The sequence below is a fragment of the Macaca fascicularis genome, chromosome 1 (genome assembly GCF_037993035.2).
Source record: "Macaca fascicularis isolate 582-1 chromosome 1, T2T-MFA8v1.1".
NCBI classification, from domain to species: domain Eukaryota; kingdom Metazoa; phylum Chordata; class Mammalia; order Primates; family Cercopithecidae; genus Macaca; species Macaca fascicularis.
Window position 1 is genome coordinate 141,160,738 of NC_088375.1, and position 19,067 is coordinate 141,179,804.

Consider the following 19,067-nt stretch of genomic DNA (forward strand, 5'->3'; position numbering starts at 1 on the left):
TTTTTCTTTACCTCCATATGATAAGCTTCTTTGAGAGATTCTACTTCTGCTGACAATTTCTTGATTTCTGCTTGCATTCTTGCTTCTAAATGAGCTTCACGTACTTTAGAAGCCCCCAATTCTTCAGCTAAATGGTTTCCATGAGCATCCTTAAAAATGACATATTGAGTAAAAGCTATAAAACTTATTTGGTTATTATAGCTAAACTAATCCAGTGCATTATTGGAAGTAATGTTTTATATTATATAAACACAGACACAAAGTTAACTTACTAAATAGTATGCTTTAAAATCTAGACATTTCAGAGACTATTAATGGGAGAGTATTAATGTAATTGTTTGCTGTCATCATAAATTAGATGTTCACTAACCAATGCTTTCTATAAAATGAACTATTAATAATAACCACTGGACACTGGACTCTGGCAGATAACAGTCTACTGCTAGGTATGCTTGTATATTTTTGCTCACTATATATATTGTCTGTTTATCAAGAGTCAGTTGTATTTTTTTCCAAACTTATTTATGCTAATTTAGCTAACTGTGCTTGTAATTTTAATTTTGTAATATTATTATAGATTATGAACATAAATAAGCAAAGTTTTTATTCAAAATCTAAGTTATATGTTTTGAACCAGCTCAATGAGTAAGTCATGAACATTTTGCTATCCAATTAGAAGCACTCAAAATTGTTATAAAATATTGTAGGAGGTCCCATAAAAATATAACATGTTTTAGTCTGATTCATTTACAAATGTCTTTTAATTAATTCTTCCTCCACTTCAAAGAAAGCAACATTGGAAACTATAGATGATGGAATATAGTGCGATGAAAGACCAGGTAGGATTCTAGTTATGTGAGAAAGACTAGGTAGAATTCTAATCAAATAACTCATACAAAAAGAACCAAGGTTTGGCCCTACATCAAAGGAGAAACATATCAATATATATTTAGTTTTGGGTTAAAATATAATATTTAAAACACTGTCAATTAAAAAATTCCTCACTTTAATTCACTTTTTAAAGTGAGCTTAGCTTATCAAATAAAAACCAATTGTACTATACTTTGACACTATTGATAAAGGCAGAAATGAGATAAAAGTAGATAGCTCTCCTTTCCAAGAACCCCAAATGTATAATATCTCTCTAATAAACATTCTCTATGTATGCTTTACTGGTCTAACCATCCAGAAATGTGAATAACAACATAGGTAGGTTTAACCAAAATTAAAGGTAAAAATATTTTAATTCAATTCCTATGTTCGTAACCACAATGGAAAGCAGAAATTTTTTTTGCAACATCAATAAACACGTTTTTCTTAAAGTCTAAATAATTAACCCAAGTATACCAATCTAAATATTTTTAAGCCAAGTAGTTAACTTCCTACCAAATACTGGGAAAATAAAATTTATATTAGTACTCTTGCTTTTTAAAAGCACTTTACCTCCAAGTTACTTTACCAACCAAGGGTTTTGAAATACAGGTTTCCTAAAAGTTACAAATTTACATAGTTACAAATTTGTATAGTTTTCTTTTTTTTTTCTTTTTTTTTTTTTTGAGATGGAGTCTCTCTCTGTTGCCCAGGCTGGGGTGCAGTGGCACGACCTCAGCTCACTGCAACTTCTGCCTCCTGGGTTCAAGCGATCCCCCTGCCTCAGCCTTCCAAGTAGCTGAGACTATAGGTGCCCACCACCAAGCCTGGCTAATTTTTTTTTGTATTTTTGGTAGAGACGGTGCTTCACCATATTGGCCAGGCTGGTCTTGAACTTCTGACCTTGTGATCCGCCCGCCTCGGCCTCCCAAAGTACTGGGATTACAGGCCTGAGCCACCTTGCCCAGACAATAGTTTTCATTTTTAAGAGTCACGAAAAATGTAAAAATGTTTACTCAGAAAAGATTAGTTTTATTTTTTCTTCAAGTAAGAGCCTGAACTCACTTAAAAGTCTAGAAGTGCTTTATAACTCAATTTATTGAGAACTAGTTTGGCCAAAACGCAGTTCTGAAGGACTTCCCGGTTATATTACAAAGTTATCTATATATAACACAGTTCATCATTTTCTAAAATTGTGGTAAAATATACACAAAATTGACCATTTTAACCATTTTTAAGTGTATAATTCGGTGGGATTAAGTACATTCACACTGTGGTGTGATACAGTTCATTTTTGCAAGAACTATATTCTACAGTTCAAAAAAGTGAATGCTAAAATTGGTAAGATTTCAGAAACATAAGATTATTTAAAATAGGGATTACTTTCTCTTTAGAGAGTTGCTTTATATCCTCCAGTTCGCTAGAGAGCCTTTCTGTTTCTCTCTGTGCTTGGACTTGTTGACGACGAGCCTCCGCCAATTCTGTATGAGAGTTCTGCACCTGCTCCCGGGTTAGCCTCAATTCTTGCCCCAAATCTATGGCCTCCTTGTACTGAGTGGCAATGTACTGTTCCTGCTCTTTCATAACCTGAAAAACATAAGGTATTTGTAGGTTTCAGAATGAAATATACAGATAACCTATTTCTTATTCTGATTTTGCTTAATAAGTAAATTTCCCCCTTCCAACTAAATCCTTTAACATACAATGAGTATGTTAAAATGTAACATACAATGAGTATCACCCACTGTGAAACTGATATTCAAGAAAAAAAAATCTATAAGAAAATGACAAAAATACCATAATTGGGACTCTTATTGATATATATTACATGACTGTAACATATACCAGCCATATAATCTTTTATCATTTTGAAAGTAACACTTATAACAGAAAACATAAAGAGAAAAGAGAAGTTAACATTTGATTATCTATGTCAAAGAGAATATATTGGTATAGATAATTAAAATCCACCATTTAATCCACACAGCTGGGTTAAGGTCTTATTCTCTGTGAAAGTAAAACTTGTCACTGGGGCTGCTACTCCCACTGAAATGGTTTTATATTACTCAATTAAATTTCAAATAAAGTATTTCTCCCCCTCCCCACCTCCTCCTTCTTCTTCCTCTTCTTCCTCTTCCTCCTCTTGTTCCTTTTCTTCTTCTTTGTTTGGTAAAGGCTCCTGCTCCGTTGCCCAGAATGGAGGGCAGCGGTGTGATCACAAATCACTGCAGCCTTGACCTCCCAGGCTCAAGCAATCCTCCCACCTCAGCCTCCCAAGCAGCTGGGACCACAGGCATGCATCACCACACCTAGCTAGTTTTTAAAGGTTTTTGTAGAGACAGGGGTCCCACTGCTACAATGCCCAGGCTAGTCTTGAATTTCTGGGCTCAAATGATCCTGCCAACTTGGCCTCCCAAAGTGCTGGCACTACAGGTGTGAGTCACCGTGCCTGACCCTAAATTCACTTTTTAAAAAGGCAAGTGGAGGAATGAATTCACCAGTCAACGCACATGCATAGTGATGATATGAAGTCATCAGACTTCATCTGGCAAGTCAGTACACTTGGTCTTAATAATGTGCAATTATTTATTTATCCATTCTTTCGATGGAGTTCCCAATACACAAAACACCGTATCTTATTAATAGCTGACTCTTCGGCTGGGCACAGTGGCTCACGCCTGTAATCCCGGCACTTTGGGAGGCCGAGGTGGGCGGATCACAAGGTCAGGAGTTTGAAACCAGCCTGGCCAGTATGGTGAAACCCTGTTTCTACTAAAAATACAAAAATTAGCCAGGCGTGGTGGCAGGCACCTGTAATTCCCAGCTACTTGGGAAGCTGAGGCAGGAGAATCACTTGAACCCGGAAAGCGGAGGTTGCAATGAGCCGAGATTGTGCCACTGCACTCCAGCCTAGGTGATAGAGAGAGACTCCGTCTCAAAAAAAAAAAAAGCTGACTCCTCAATTCTGTTACACAGCAGTTTCTCAATAAATATTTGTCAAGCAAATAAGCATATATTGTAGATTTACTATATGAAAGATACCATGCAAAGGCCTGTATACAGAGATAAATGAGACATTGTCTTTGCCTATACCTAGACCATCAGAAAAATATTTTAAAAGGTCAAAGAAACTAACAGGTTTCTGGCACAAATAACTAGCCTAAAAACAGTTATGGCACAGTTTTTGTATATTAAAACCAACCAGTTTAAAACATAAAGATTCTTTTCACTCAACAGAGACTATCACTTGTTCCTTAGGTGGAAATAATTTGCTTACACTCTCCATTTCTTTCATCCTTTGTTGTGTTCTTTCGATTTCTTTTTTCAGTTGACTTATCTCCTGTTCATTTTGTAGCATTATAAACTCTTTTTCTCGAAGCTGTTCTTTAGCATTTTGTAACTTGTCATTCAAACTTTCTATCTGAATTTTAAACAGATAAGCAATATCAATAAAACTAATGAAATATAATTTAATCAATGCTGTGTTCCAAGTGTCAAGATTTAACCACTTATATCTAAAAGCAAAATATAAACAGGTATTCTTAAGGCAATCATATCTTGGAAATAAGCACAAGAATTCTTGTTCTTGGACGTTACCAGAAAGGCAGAATAAAGGGTAACTCACATTCCCCCACAACAACAGGAATCCTGCACCCTCTCAGACTTCACCACTATAAAATGTATCTATGTAACCAAAAACTACTTGTACCCCAGAAGTGATTGAAATTTTAAAAACTAAAAATAAATAGAGGTTGTATTCTACCATTATATTAGAGAAGACTTTTTTGTTTTTGTTTTAGCTTATAGAAGTCTGTAAATTACAAAATGAAAATTGTGTCTTCACCCCAGTCTCTCAACAATATCTAGAGGTAAATAAACACTGTTAATTTAAAATAAAACACAAAAAGAATCCTGCACCTATCCACAGTCAAGTCTCTTTGCAGGAGCCTCAGGATTCAGGTAGGGGTTTGTGAAATCCTGGTAGAGACGAAGACCTGGGAGGGTTATTTTGAGAGCACAGACAGAAACCCAGTTGGCTGTTATGTCAAGCTTGCTTCTGGGTTCAAGCCTGGAAATAGCCCACATCCCCAAGGGACTTGGCTACAGCTCCATTTGGCCTTGAGCCTACAAGCACAACTATCTGCAAAGGGGTCCATAAGGAATCATGCATACTAGTGCCTTAGTGGAAAGGCTCTCTCCCTGCTGACATCAGTCTCAGCAGTGAACCAGAAAGTTGCCTGGTGACTCTGCTCCAACTCCCCTCAGTTGCAGTCCCAGCTCAGAGCTGCTCACACACAGACCCAAAGGGAGACCTGTCCTTATCCTGCAGCCTAGGAGTCTAAGCCTCCTTGAAAGGCTTGCCAACCTCTGTCCCACAGCAGATCCCAAGGGGACCCAGTCTCAGCTCTAACTCTCCTGCTGCAATCAGGGAACTATCCCATCTGTGCAGGTACTTGCTGGGAGACACCTGCCCCTCTGAAATAATGAGACAGGCTCTCCTGCCTCTGTCCCACAGCAGATGCTAAAGGGGTTAAATTTCAGCTCCAGCACCTCCTACTGCAGACAGGGAACTATTCCATCTAAGCTGAGACCTGCTGGCCCTGTTTGGGCAAACAATATAGGTTCTCCAGCCTTCATCCCACAGCAGATGCTGAGGGGGCCCAGTCTCAACTCCAGCTCCTCACACTGTCATTGGGGAAATATCCTTTGAAGGAGCTTGCTGGGCTACGTGTGCCCCTCTAAGCTGAGACTGGGCTCTCCAGCCTCCATTCCACAACATATCCCAAGAGGGCCAGTCTCCACTCCAGCCCCTCTCATTGCAACTAGAGACTCATCCCACCTGTCAAAAGATTTGCTGGGAAACATGCCCTTCTGGGCCACCAGGTCAGCCTTCTGGACCTGGGTCCCTGGCAAGCATTCCCACAGCCTTAGTATGCAACTTGAACCTTTCCCAGGTCCATGTGGGCTGGAAAGCCACGTCAACCTTGGAGCCCTCATAAGACCTGCAGCAAGCCTGGATGTAGATCATTCTCCAGTGTTCAACAGCTGCAGTGATCACAGCCTCAGGGAACACAAAAGCCAGTTTGCTTAAATTCCTGGAAGGGCCTCCCAAAAAGGATAAGCACAAACTAAGCCAGACTGCAAAAACTAAAATAAATACCTAGTCCCTAAATATGCAGATGTCATTGCATATCTACAAGCATCAAGAACATTCAAAGAACTACAACCTTACCAAATGAACAAAATCAGGCACCAGACAGTGATCTCTCAAAGAACTGAAAATAGCTATTTTAAGGAAGTTCAACAAACTCTAAGAAGATGCAGAGAATCAATTGAGAAATTTATCAGAAAAATTTAACAGAGAATAAAATAATTTTTAAAATATCAAACAAATTTTGGAGCTGAAAAATACAATAAATGAAGTGAAAAACGAAATAAAGAGCATCAACAGCAGAATGGGTCAAACAGAATCGGTGACCTTGAAGATGGACTATTTGAAAGTATATAGGGGCAGAGCAAGATGGCCAAATAGGAACAGCTCCAGTTTCCAGCTCCCAGGGCCAGCGACACAGAAGATGGGTGATTTCTGCTTTTCAACTGAGGTACAAGGTTCATCTCACTAGGGAGTGCTAGACAATTGGTGCTGGTCAGCTGCTGCAGCCCGACCAGCGAGAGCTGAAGCAGGGCGAGGCATTGCCTCACCTGGGAAGCACAAGGGGGAAGGAAATCCCGTTTCCTAGCCAGGGGAACTGAGACACACAATACCGGGAAAATCGGGTAACTCCCACCCCAATACTGCACTTTACCAAGGGTCTTAGCAAAAGGCACACCAGGAGATTATATCCCACACCTGGCCGGGAGGGTCCCACGCCCGTGGAGCCTCCCTCATTGCTAGCACAGCAGTCTGTGATCTAATGGCAAAGGCAGCAGCGAGGCTGGGGAAGGGGCGCCCACCATAGCTGAGGTTTAAGTAGGTAAACAAAGCTGCTGGGAAGCTCGAACTGGGTGGAGCCCACAGCAGCTCAAGGAGGCTTGCCTGTCCCTGTGGACTCCACCTCTGGGGATAGGGCACAGCTAAACAAACAAACAAAAAAGCAGCAAAAACCTCTGCAGACGTAAACAACCCTGTCTGACAGCTTTGAAGAGAGCAGTGGATCTCCCAACACGGAGGTTGAGATCTGAGAATTGACAGACTGCCTGCTCAAGTGGGTCCCTGACCCCCGAGTAGCCTAACTGGGAGACATCCCCCACTAGGGGCAGACCGACACCCCACACCTCACACGGTGGGGTACACCCCTGAGACGAAGCTTCCAAAGCAAGAATCAGACAGGTACACTCACTGTTCAGCAATATTCTATCTTCTGCAGCCTCTGCTGCTGATACCCAGGCAAACAGGGTCTGGAGTGGACCTCAAGCAATCTCCAACAGACCTACAGCTGAGGGTCCTGACTGTTAGAAGGAAAACTAACAAACAGGAAGGACACCCACACCAAAACCCATCAGTATGTCACCATTATCAAACACCAAAGGCAGATTAAACCATAAAGATGGGGAAAAAGCAGGGCAGAAAAGCTGGAAATTCAAAAAATAAAAGTGCATCTCCCCCTCCAAAGGAACGCAGCTCATCGCCAGCAATGGATCAAAGCTGGATGGAGAATGACTTTGACGAGTTGAGAGAAGAAGGCTTCAGTCCATCAAACTTCTCAGAGATAAAGGAGGAATTACGTACCTAGTGCAAAGGAACTAAAAATCTTCAAAAAAGAATGGAAGAATGGATAACTAGAATAATCAATGCAGAGAAGGCCATAAACGAACTGACAGAGATAAAAACCATGACACGAAAAATACGTGACAAATGCACAAGCTTCAGTAACCGACTCAATCAACTGGAAGAAAGAGTATCAGCGATTGAGGATCAAATGAGTGAAGAAGCGAGAAGAGAAGTCTAAAGAGAAAAGAGGAAAAAGAAATGAACAAAGCCTGCAAGAAGTATGGGATTATGTTAAAAGACCAAATCTACGTCTGATTGGGGTGCCTGAAAGTGAGGGGGAAAATGAAACCAAGTTGGAAAACACTCTTCAGGATATCATCCAGGAGAACTTCCCCAACCTAGTAAGGGAGGCCAACATTCAAATTCAGGAAATACAAAGAACGCCACAAAGATACTCCTCGAGAAGAGCAACCCCAAGACACATAATTGTCAGATTCACCAAAGTTGAAATGAAGGAAAAACTGTTAAGGGCAGCCAGAGAGAAAGGTCGGGTTACCCACAAAGGGAAGCCCATCAGATTAACAGCAGATATCTTGGCAGAAACTCTACAAGCCAGAAGAGAGTAGGGGCCAATATTCAACATTCTTAAATAAAAGAATTTTCAACCCAGAATTTAATATCCAGCCAAACTAAGTTTCATAAGTGAAGGAGAAATAAAATCCTTTACAGACAAGCAAATGCTTAGAGATTTTTCACCACCAGGCCTGCCTTACAAGAGACCCTGAAGGAAGCACTAAACATGGAAAGGAACAACCGGTATCAGTCATTGCAAAAACATGCCAAAATGTAAAGAACATTGATGCTAGGAAGAAGCTGCATCAACTAACGAGCAAAATAACCAGCTAATATCATAATGACAGGATCAAGTTCACACATAACAATATTAACCTTAAATGTAAATGGACTAGATGGTCCAATTAAAAGACACAGACTGGCAAACTGGATAGAGTCAAGACCCATCAGTTTGCTGTATTCAGGAGACCCATCTCACATGCAGAGACACACATAGGCTCAAAATAAAGGGATGGAGGAAGATCTACCAAGCAGAGAACAAAAAAAAGCAGGGGTTGCAATCGTAGTCTCTAATAAAACAGACTTTAACACATCAAAGATCAAAAGAGACAAAGAAGGCCATTACATAATGGTAAAGGGATCAATTCAACAGGAAGAGCTAACTATCCTAAATATATATGCACCCAATACAGGAGCACCCAGATTCATCAAGCAAGTCCTTAGAGACTTACAAAGAGACTTAGATTCCCATACAATAATAATGGGAGACTTCAACACCCCACTGTCAACATCAGACAGATCAACGGACAGAAAGTTAACAAGGATATCCAGGAATTGAACTCATCTCTGCACCAAGCGGACCTAATAGACATCTACAGAACTCTCCACCCCAAATCAACAGAATATACATTCTTCTCAGCACCACATCACACTTATTCCAAAATTGACCACATAACTGGAAGTAAAGCACTCCTCAGCAAATGTACAAGAACAGAAATTATAACAAACTGTCTCTCAGACCACAGTGCAATCAAACTAGAACTCAGGACTAAGAAACTCAACCAAAACTGCTCAATTACATGGAAACTGAACAACCTGCTCCTGAATGACTACTGGGTACATAACAAAATGAAGGCAGAAATAAAGGTGTTCTTTGAAACCAATGAGAAGAAACATACAACATACCAGAATCTCTGGGAAACATTTAAAGCAGTGTGTAGAGGGAAATTTATGGCACTAAATGCCCACAAGAAAAGCTGGAAAGATCTAAAATTGACACTCTAACATCACAATTAAAAGAACTAGAGAAGCAAGAGCAAACACATTCAAAAGCTAGCAGAAGGCAAGAAATAACTAAGATCAGAGCAGAACTAAAGGAGATAGAGACACAAAAAACCCTCCAAAAAAACAATGAATCCAGGAGTTGGTTTTTTGAAAAGATCAACAAAATTGATAGACCGCTAGCAAGACTAATAGAGAAGAAAAGAGAGAAGAATCAAACAGATGCAATAAAAAATGATAAAGGGGATATCACCACTGACCCCACAGAAATACAAACTACCATCAGAGAATACTATAAACACCTCTACGCAAACATACTAGAAAATCTAGAAGAAATGGATAATTTCCTGGAAACTTACACTCTCCCTAGACTAAACCAGGAAGAAGTTGAATCCCTGAATAGACCAAAAGCAGGCTCTGAAATTGAGGCAATAATTAATAGCCTACCAACCAAAAAAAATCCAGGACCAGATGGATACACAGCTGAATTCTACCAGAGGTACAAGGAGGAGTTGGTACCATTCCTTCTGAAACTATTCCAATCAATAGAAAAAGAGGGAATCCTCCCTAACTCATTTTATAAGGCCAGCATCATCCTGATACCAAAGCCTGGCAGAGACACAACAAAAAAAGAGAATTTTAGACCAATATCCCTGATGAACATCGATGCAAAAATCCTCAATAAAATACTGGCAAACTGAATCCAGCAGCACATCAAAAAGCTTATCCACCACAATCAAGTTGGCTTTATCCCTGGGATGCAAGGCTGGTTCAACATACACAAATTGATAAACGTAATCCATCACATAAACGGAACCAAAGACAAAAACCACATGATTATCTCAATAGATGCAGAAAAGGCCTTCAACAAAATTCAACAGCCCTTCATGCTAAAAACTGTCAAACTAGGTAACGATGAAATGTATCTCAAAATAATAAAAGCTATTTATGACAAGCCTACAGCCAATATCATACTGAATGGGCAAAAACTGAAAGCATTCCCTTTGAAAACTAGCACAAGACAGGGATGCCCTCTCTCACCACTCCTATTCAACATAGTGTTGGAAGTTCTGGCTAGGGCAATCAGGCAAGAGAAAGAAATCAAGGGTATTCAGTTAGGAAAAGAAGAAGTCAAATTGTCCCTGTTTGCAGATGACATGATTGTATATTTAGAAAACCCCATGGTCTCAGCCCAAAATCTCCTTAAGCTGATAAGCAACTTCAGCAAAGTCTCAGGATACAAAATCAATGTGCAAAAATCACAAGCATTCTTATATACCAGTAACAGACAAACAGAGAGCCAAATCATGAATGAACTTCCATTCACAATTGCTTCAATCAACTTACAAGGGATGTAAAGGACCTCTTCAAGGAGAACTACAAACCACTGCTCAGTGAAATAAAAGAGGACACAAATAAATGGAAGAACATACCATGCTCATGGATAGGAAGAATCAATATCATGAAAATGGCCATACTGCCCAAGGTAATTTATAGATTCAATGCCATCCCCATCAAGCTACCAGTGACTTTCTTCACAGAATTGGAAAAAACTGCTTTAAAGTTCATATGGAACCAAAAAAGAGCCCGCATTGCCAAGACAATCCTAAGTCAAAAGAACAAAGCTGGAGGCATCACGCTACCTGACTTCAAACTATACTACAAGGCTACAGTAACCAAAACAGCATGGTACTGGTACCAAAACAGACATATAAACCAATGGAACAGAACAGAGTCCTCAGAAATAATACCACACATCTACAGCCATCTGATCTTTGACAAACCTGAGAGAAACAAGAAATGGGGAAAGGATTCCCTATTTATTATATGGTGCTGGGAAAATTGGCTAGCCATAAGTAGAAAGCTGAAACTGGTTCCTTTCCTTACTCCTTATACGAAAATTAATTCAAGATGGATTAGAGACTTAAATGTTAGACCTAAAACCATAAAAACCCTAGAAGAAAACCTAGGTAATACCATTCAGGACATAGGCATGGGCAAGGCCTTCATGTCTAAAACACCAAAAGCAACGGCAACAAAAGCCAAAATTGACAAATGGGATCTAATTAAACTAAAGAGCTTCTGCACAGCAAAAGAAACTACCATCAGAGTGAACAGGCAACCTACAGAATAGGAGAAAATGTTTGCAATCTACCCATCTGACAAAGGGCTAATATCCAGAACCTACAAAGAACTCAAACAAATTTACAAGAAAAAAACAACCCCATCAAAAAGTTGGCAAGGGATATGAACAGACATTTCTCAAAAAAAGACATGCATACAGCCAACAGACACATGAAAAAATGCTCATCACTGGCCATCAGAGAAATGCAAATCAAAACCACAATGAGATACCATCTCACACCAGTTAGAATGGCAATCATTAAAAAGTCAGGAAATAACAGGTGCTGGAGAGGATGTGGAGAAATAGGAACACTTTTACACTGTTGGTGGGACTGTAAACTAGTTCAACCATTATGGAAAACAGCATGGCGATTCCTCAAGGATCTAGAACTAGAAGTACCATATGACCCAGCCATCCCATTACTGGGTATATACCCAAAGGATTATAAATCATGCTGCTATAAAGACACATGCACACGTATGTTCACTGCGGCACTATTCACAATAGCAAAGACTTGGAATCAACCCAAATGTCCATCGGTGACAGACTGGATTAAGAAAATGTGGGGGGCGGAACAAGATGGCCGAATAGGAACAGCTCCAGTCTCCAACTCCCAGCGCGAGCGACACAGAAGACCGGTGATTTCTGCATTTTCAACTGAGGTACTGGGTTCATCTCACTGGGGAGTGCCGGACGATCGGTGCTGGTCAGCTGCTGCAGCCCGACCAGCGAGAGCTGAAGCAGGGCGAGGCATTGCCTCACCTGGGAAGCACAAGGGGGAAGGGAATCCCTTTTCCTAGCCAGGGGAACTGAGACACACAACACCTGGAAAATCAGGTAACTCCCACCCCAATACTGCGCTTTAAGCAAACAGGCACACCAGGAGATCATATCCCACACCTGGCCGGGAGGGTCCCACACCCACGGAGCCTCCCTCATTGCTACCACAGCAGTCTGTGATCTACCGGCAAGGCAGCAGCGAGGCTGAGGGAGTGGCGCCCGCCATTGCTGAGGCTTAAGTAGGTAAACAAAGCTGCTGGGAAGCTCGAACTGGGTGGAGCTCACAGCAGCTCAAGGAAACCTGCCTGTCTCTGTAGACTCCACCTCTGGGGACAGGGCAATAACAAACACAGCTGAAACCTCTGCAGACGCAAACGACTCTGTCTGACAGCTTTGAAGAGAGCAGTGGATCTCCCAACACGGAGGTTGAGATCTGAGAAGGGACAGACTCCCTGCTCAAGTGGGTCCCTGACCCCTGAGTAGCCTAACTGGGAGACATCCCCCACTAGGGGCAGTCTGACACCCCACACCTCACACGGTGGAGTACACCCCTGAGAGGAAGCTTCCAAAGCAAGAATCAGACAGGTACACTCGCTGTTCAGAAATATTCTATCTTCTGCAGCCTCTGCTGCTGATACCCAGGCAAACAGGGTCTGGAGTGGACCTCAAGCAATCTCCAACAGACCTACAGCTGAGGGTCCTGACTGTTAGAAGGAAAACTATCAAACAGGAAGGACACCTACACCAAAACCCCATCAGTACATCACCATCATCAAAGACCAGAGGCAGATAAAACCACAAAGATGGGGAAAAAGCAGGGCAGAAAAGCTGGAAATTCAAAATATAAGAGCGCATCTCCCCCGGCAAAGGAGCGCAGCTCATCGCCAGCAACGGATCAAAGCTGGACGGAGAATGACTTTGACGAGATGAGAGAAGAAGGCTTCAGTCCATCAAATTTCTCAGAGCTAAAGGAGGAATTACGTACCCAGCGCAAAAAAACTAAAAATCTTGAAAAAAAAGTGGAAGAATTGATGGCTAGAGTAATTAATGCAGAGAAGGTCATAAACGAAATGAAAGAGATGAAAACCATGACATGAGAAATACGTGACAAATGCACAAGCTTCAGTAACCGACTCGATCAACTGGAAGAAAGAATATCTGCGATTGAGGATCAAATGAATGAAATGAAGGGAGAAGAGAAACCAAAAGAAAAAAGAAGAAAAAGAAATGAACAAAGCCTGCAAGTAGTATGGGATTATGTAAAAAGACCAAATCTACGTCTGATTGGGGTGCCTGAAAGTGAGGGGGAAAATGGAACCAAGTTGGAAAACACTCTTCAGGATATCATCCAGGAGAACTTCCCCAACCTAGTAGGACAGGCCAACATTCAAATCCAGGAAATACAGAGAACGCCACAAAGATACTCCTCGAGAAGAGCAACTCCAAGACACATAATTGCCAGATTCACCAAAGTTGAAATGAAGGAAAAAATCTTAAGGGCAGCCAGAGAGAAAGGTCGGGTTACCCACAAAGGGAAGCCCATCAGACTAACAGCAGATCTCTCGGCAGAAACTCTCCAAGCCAGAAGAGAGTGGGGGCCAATATTCAACATTCTTAAATAAAAGAATTTTAAACCCAGAATTTCATATCCAGCCAAACTAAGTTTCATAAGTGAAGGAGAAATAAAATCCTTTACAGATAAGCAAATGCTTAGAGATTTTGTCACCACTAGGCCTGCCTTACAAGAGACCCTGAAGGAAGCACTAAACATGGAAAGGAACAACCGGTACCAGCCATGGCAAAAACATGCCAAAATGTAAAGACCATCGAGGCTAGGAAGAAACTGCATCAACTAACGAGCAAAATAACCAGCTAATATCATAATGGCAGGATCAAGTTCACACATAACAATATTAACCGTAAATGTAAATGGACTAGATGGTCCAATTAAAAGACACAGACTGGCAAACTGGATAAAGAGTCAAGACCCATCAGTCTGCTGTATTCAGGAGACCCATCTCACACGCAGAGACATACATAGGGTCAAAATAAAGGGATGGAGGAAGATTTACCAAGCAAATGGAGAACAAAAAAAAGCGGGGGTTGCAATACTAGTCTCTGATAAAACAGACTTTAACACATCAAAGATCAAAAGAGACAAAGAAGGCCATTACATAATGGTAAAGGGATCAATTCAACAGGAAGAGCTAACTATCCTAAATATATATGCACCCAATACAGGAGCACCCAGATTCATCAAGCAAGTCCTTAGAGACTTACAAAGAGACTTAGACTCCCATACAATAATAATGGGAGACTTCAACACTCCACTGTCAACATTAGACAGATCAACGAGACAGAAACTTAACAAGGATATCCAGGAATTGAACTCATCTCTGCAGCAAGCAGACCTAATAGACATCTATAGAACTCTCCACCCCAAATCAACAGAATATACATTCTTCTCAGCACCACATCGTACTTACTCCAAAATCGACCACGTAATTGGAAGTAAAGCACTCCTCAGCAAATGTACAAGAACAGAAATTATAACAAACTGTCTCTCAGACCACAGTGCAATCAAACTAGAACTCAGGACTAAGAAACTCAATCAAAACCGCTCAACTACATGACTGAACAACCTGCTCCTGAATGACTACTGGGTACATCACGAAATGAAGGCAGAAATAAAGATGTTCTTTGAAACCAATGAGAACAAAGATACAACATACCAGAATCTCTGGGACACATTTAAAGCAGTGTGTAGAGGGAAATTTATAGCACTAAATGCCCACAAGAGAAAGCAGGAAAGATCTAAAATTGACACTCTAACATCACAATTAAAAGAACTAGAGAAGCAAGAGCAAACACATTCAAAAGCTAGCAGAAGGCAAGAAATAACTAAGATCAGAGCAGAACTGAAGGAGATAGAGACACAAAAAACTCTCCAAAAAATCAATGAATCCAGGAGTTGGTTTTTTGAAAAGATCAACAAAATTGACAGACCACTAGCAAGACTAATAAAGAAGAAAAGAGAGAAGAATCAAATCGACGCAATTAAAAATGATAAAGGGGATATCACCACCGACCCCACAGAAATACAAACTACCATCAGAGAATACTATAAACACCTCTATGCAAATAAACTGGAAAATCTAGAAGAAATGGATAATTTCCTGGACACTTACACTCTTCCAAGACTAAACCAGGAAGAAGTTGAATCCCTGAATAGACCAATAGCAGGCTTTGAAATTGAGGCAATAATTAATAGCCTACCAACCAAAAAAAGTCCAGGACCAGATGGATTCACAGCTGAATTCTACCAGAGGTACAAGGAGGAGTTGGTACCATTCCTTCTGAAACTATTCCAATCAACAGAAAAAGAGGGAATCCTCCCTAACTCATTTTATGAGGCCAACATCATCCTGATACCAAAGCCTGGCAGAGACACAACAAAAAAAGAGAATTTTAGACCAATATCCCTGATGAACATCGATGCAAAAATCCTCAATAAAATACTGGCAAACCGGATTCAGCAACACATCAAAAAGCTTATCCACCATGATCAAGTGGGCTTCATCCCTGGGATGCAAGGCTGGTTCAACATTCGCAAATCAATAAACATAATCCAGCATATAAACAGAACCAAAGACAAGAACCACATGATTATCTCAATAGATGCAGAAAAGGCTTTTGACAAAATTCAACAGCCCTTCATGCTAAAAACGCTCAATAAATTTGGTATTGATGGAACGTACCTCAAAATAATAACAGCTATTTATGACAAACCCACAGCCAATATCATACTGAATGGGCAAAAACTGGAAAAATTCCCTTTGAAAACTGGCACAAGACAGGGATGCCCTCTCTCACCACTCCTATTCAACATAGTGTTGGAAGTTCTGGCTAGGGCAATCAGGCAAGAGAAAGAAATCAAGGGTATTCAGTTAGGAAAAGAAGAAGTCAAACTGTCCCTGTTTGCAGATGACATGATTGTATATTTAGAAAACCCCATGGTCTCAGCCCAAAATCTCCTTAAGCTGATAAGCAACTTCAGCAAAGTCTCAGGATACAAAATTAATGTGCAAAAATCACAAGCATTCTTATACACCAGTAACAGACAAACAGAGAGCCAAATCAGGAATGAACTTCCATTCACAATTGCTTCAAAGACAATAAAATACCTAGGAATCCAACTTACAAGGGATGTAAAGGACCTCTTCAAGGAGAACTACAAACCACTGCTCAGTGAAATAAAAGAGGACACAAACAAATGGAAGAACATACCATGCTCATGGATAGGAAGAATCAATATCGTGAAAATGGCCATACTGCCCAAGGCAATTTATAGATTCAATGCCATCCCCATCAAGCTACCAATGAGTTTCTTCACAGAATTGGAAAAAACTGCTTTAAAGTTCATATGGAACCAAAAAAGAGCCCGCATCTCCAAGACAATCCTAAGTCAAAAGAACAAAGCTGGAGGCATCACGCTACCTGACTTCAAACTATACTACAAGGCTACAGTAACCAAAACAGCATGGTACTGGTACCAAAACAGAGATATAGACCAATGGAACAGAACAGAGTCCTCAGAAATAATACCACACATCTACAGCCATCTGATCTTTGACAAACCTGAGAGAAACAAGAAATGGGGAAAGGATTCCCTATTTAATAAATGGTGCTGGGAAAATTGGCTAGCCATAAGTAGAAAGCTGAAACTGGATCCTTTCCTTACTCCTTATACGAAAATTAATTCAAGATGGATTAGAGACTTAAATGTTAGACCTAATACCATAAAAATCCTAGAGGAAAACCTAGGTAGTACCATTCAGGACATAGGCATGGGCAAAGACTTCATGTCTAAAACACCAAAAGCAACGGCAGCAAAAGCCAAAATTGACAAATGGGATCTCATTAAATTAAAGAGCTTCTGCACAGCAAAAGAAACTACCATCAGAGTGAACAGGCAACCTACAGAATGGGAGAAAATTTTTGCAATCTACTCATCTGACAAAGGGCTAATATCCAGAACCTACAAAGAACTCAAACAAATTTACAAGAAAAAAACAAACAACCCCATCAAAAAGTTGGCAAGGGATATGAACAGACATTTCTCAAAAGAAGACATTCATACAGCCAACAGACACATGAAAAAATGCTCATCATCAGTGGCCATCAGAGAAATGCAAATCAAAACCACAATGAGATACCATCTCACACCAGTTAGAATGGCGATCATTAAAAAGTCAGGAAACAACAGGTGCTGGAGAGGATGTGGAGAAATAGGAACACTTTTACACTGTTGGTGGGATTGTAAACTAGTTCAACCATTATGGAAAACAGTATGGCGATTCCTCAAGGATCTAGAACTAGATGTACCATATGACCCAGCCATCCCATTACTGGGTATATACCCAAAGGATTATAAATTATGCTTCTATAAAGACACATGCACACGTATGTTTATTGCAGCACTATTCACAATAGCAAAGACTTGGAATCAACCCAAATGTCCATCAGTGACAGATTGGATTAAGAAAATGTGGCACATATACACCATGGAATACTATGCAGCCATCAAAAAGGATGAGTTTGCGTCCTTTGTAGGGCCATGGATGCAGCTGGAAACCATCATTCTTAGCAAACTATCACAAGAACAGAAAACCAAACACCGCATGTTCTCACTCATAGGTGGGAACTGAACAATAAGATCACTTGGACTCAGGAAGGGGAACATCACACACAGGGGCCTATCATGGGGAGGGGGGAGGGGGGAGGGATTGCATTGGGAGTTATACCTGATGTAAATGATGAGTTGATGGGTGCAGCACACCAACATGGCACAAGTATACATATGTAACAAACCTGCACGTTATGCACATGTACCCTACAACTTAAAGTATAATAATAATAAATTTAAAAAAAAAAAAAAAGAAAAAAAAGAAAATGTGGCACATATACACCATGGAATACTATGCAGCCATAAAAAAGGATGAGTTTGTGTCCTTTGTAGGGACATGGATGCAGCTGGAAACCATCATTCTCAGCAAGCTATTGCAAGAACAGAAAACCAAACACTGCATGTTCTCACTCATAGGTGGGAACTGAACAATGAGATCACTTGGACTTGGGAAGGGGAACATCACATACTAGGGCCTATTATGGGGAGGGGGGAGGGGAGAGGGATTGCATTGGGAGTTATACCTGATGTAAATGATGAGTTGATGGGTGCTGACAAGTTGATGGGTGCAGCACACCAACATGGCACAAGTATACATATGTAACAAACCTGCACGTTATGCACATGTACCCTAGAACTTAAAGTATAATTAAAAAAAAAAAAAGTATATAATCCGAGCTGAGGATGGTGGCTCACACCTGTAATCCCAGGTACTCAGTAGGCTGAGAGGATCACTTGAGCCCAGGAGTTTGAGACCAGACTGAGTCACATAGTGAAACTCCATCCCCCCAAAAAATATTTTTTTTAATTAGCCAGGTGTGGTTGCATGCACCTGTAATCTTAGCTACTCACAAGGAGGAAGTGGGAGGATTCTTTGAGCCCAGGTGGTAAACGCGACACTGAGCTATGATTGTGCCACTGCACTCCACCTCTGGGTAACAGAGACCCCATGTTAGTTAATTAGACAGATAGATAAAGATAGATAGATAGATAGACAGACAGACTAGACAGTGAGAGGAGGAAAAATGGAATAAAAAGGA

General features: G+C 40.6%; 1 protein-coding gene across 16 annotated transcripts in view; it reads right to left on the bottom strand.

Moving 5' to 3' along the window:
* The window catches only part of CCDC18 (coiled-coil domain containing 18), a 113,891-nt gene that overhangs the window by 22,691 nt on the left and 72,133 nt on the right, over positions 1-19,067 (bottom strand). For 15 of the 16 annotated variants that reach the window (XM_015452483.4, XM_005542703.5, XM_074001441.1 and 12 more), the window contains 3 exons: positions 4,148-4,291; positions 2,254-2,457; positions 12-149 (listed from right to left, as the gene is read on the bottom strand). In XM_015452483.4, coding sequence (XP_015307969.2) covers positions 12-149; positions 2,254-2,457; positions 4,148-4,291 — 486 coding nt within the window. The remainder of the gene's footprint in view (positions 1-11; positions 150-2,253; positions 2,458-4,147; positions 4,292-19,067) is intronic. The other variant, XM_045367145.3, reaches the window with a different exon arrangement.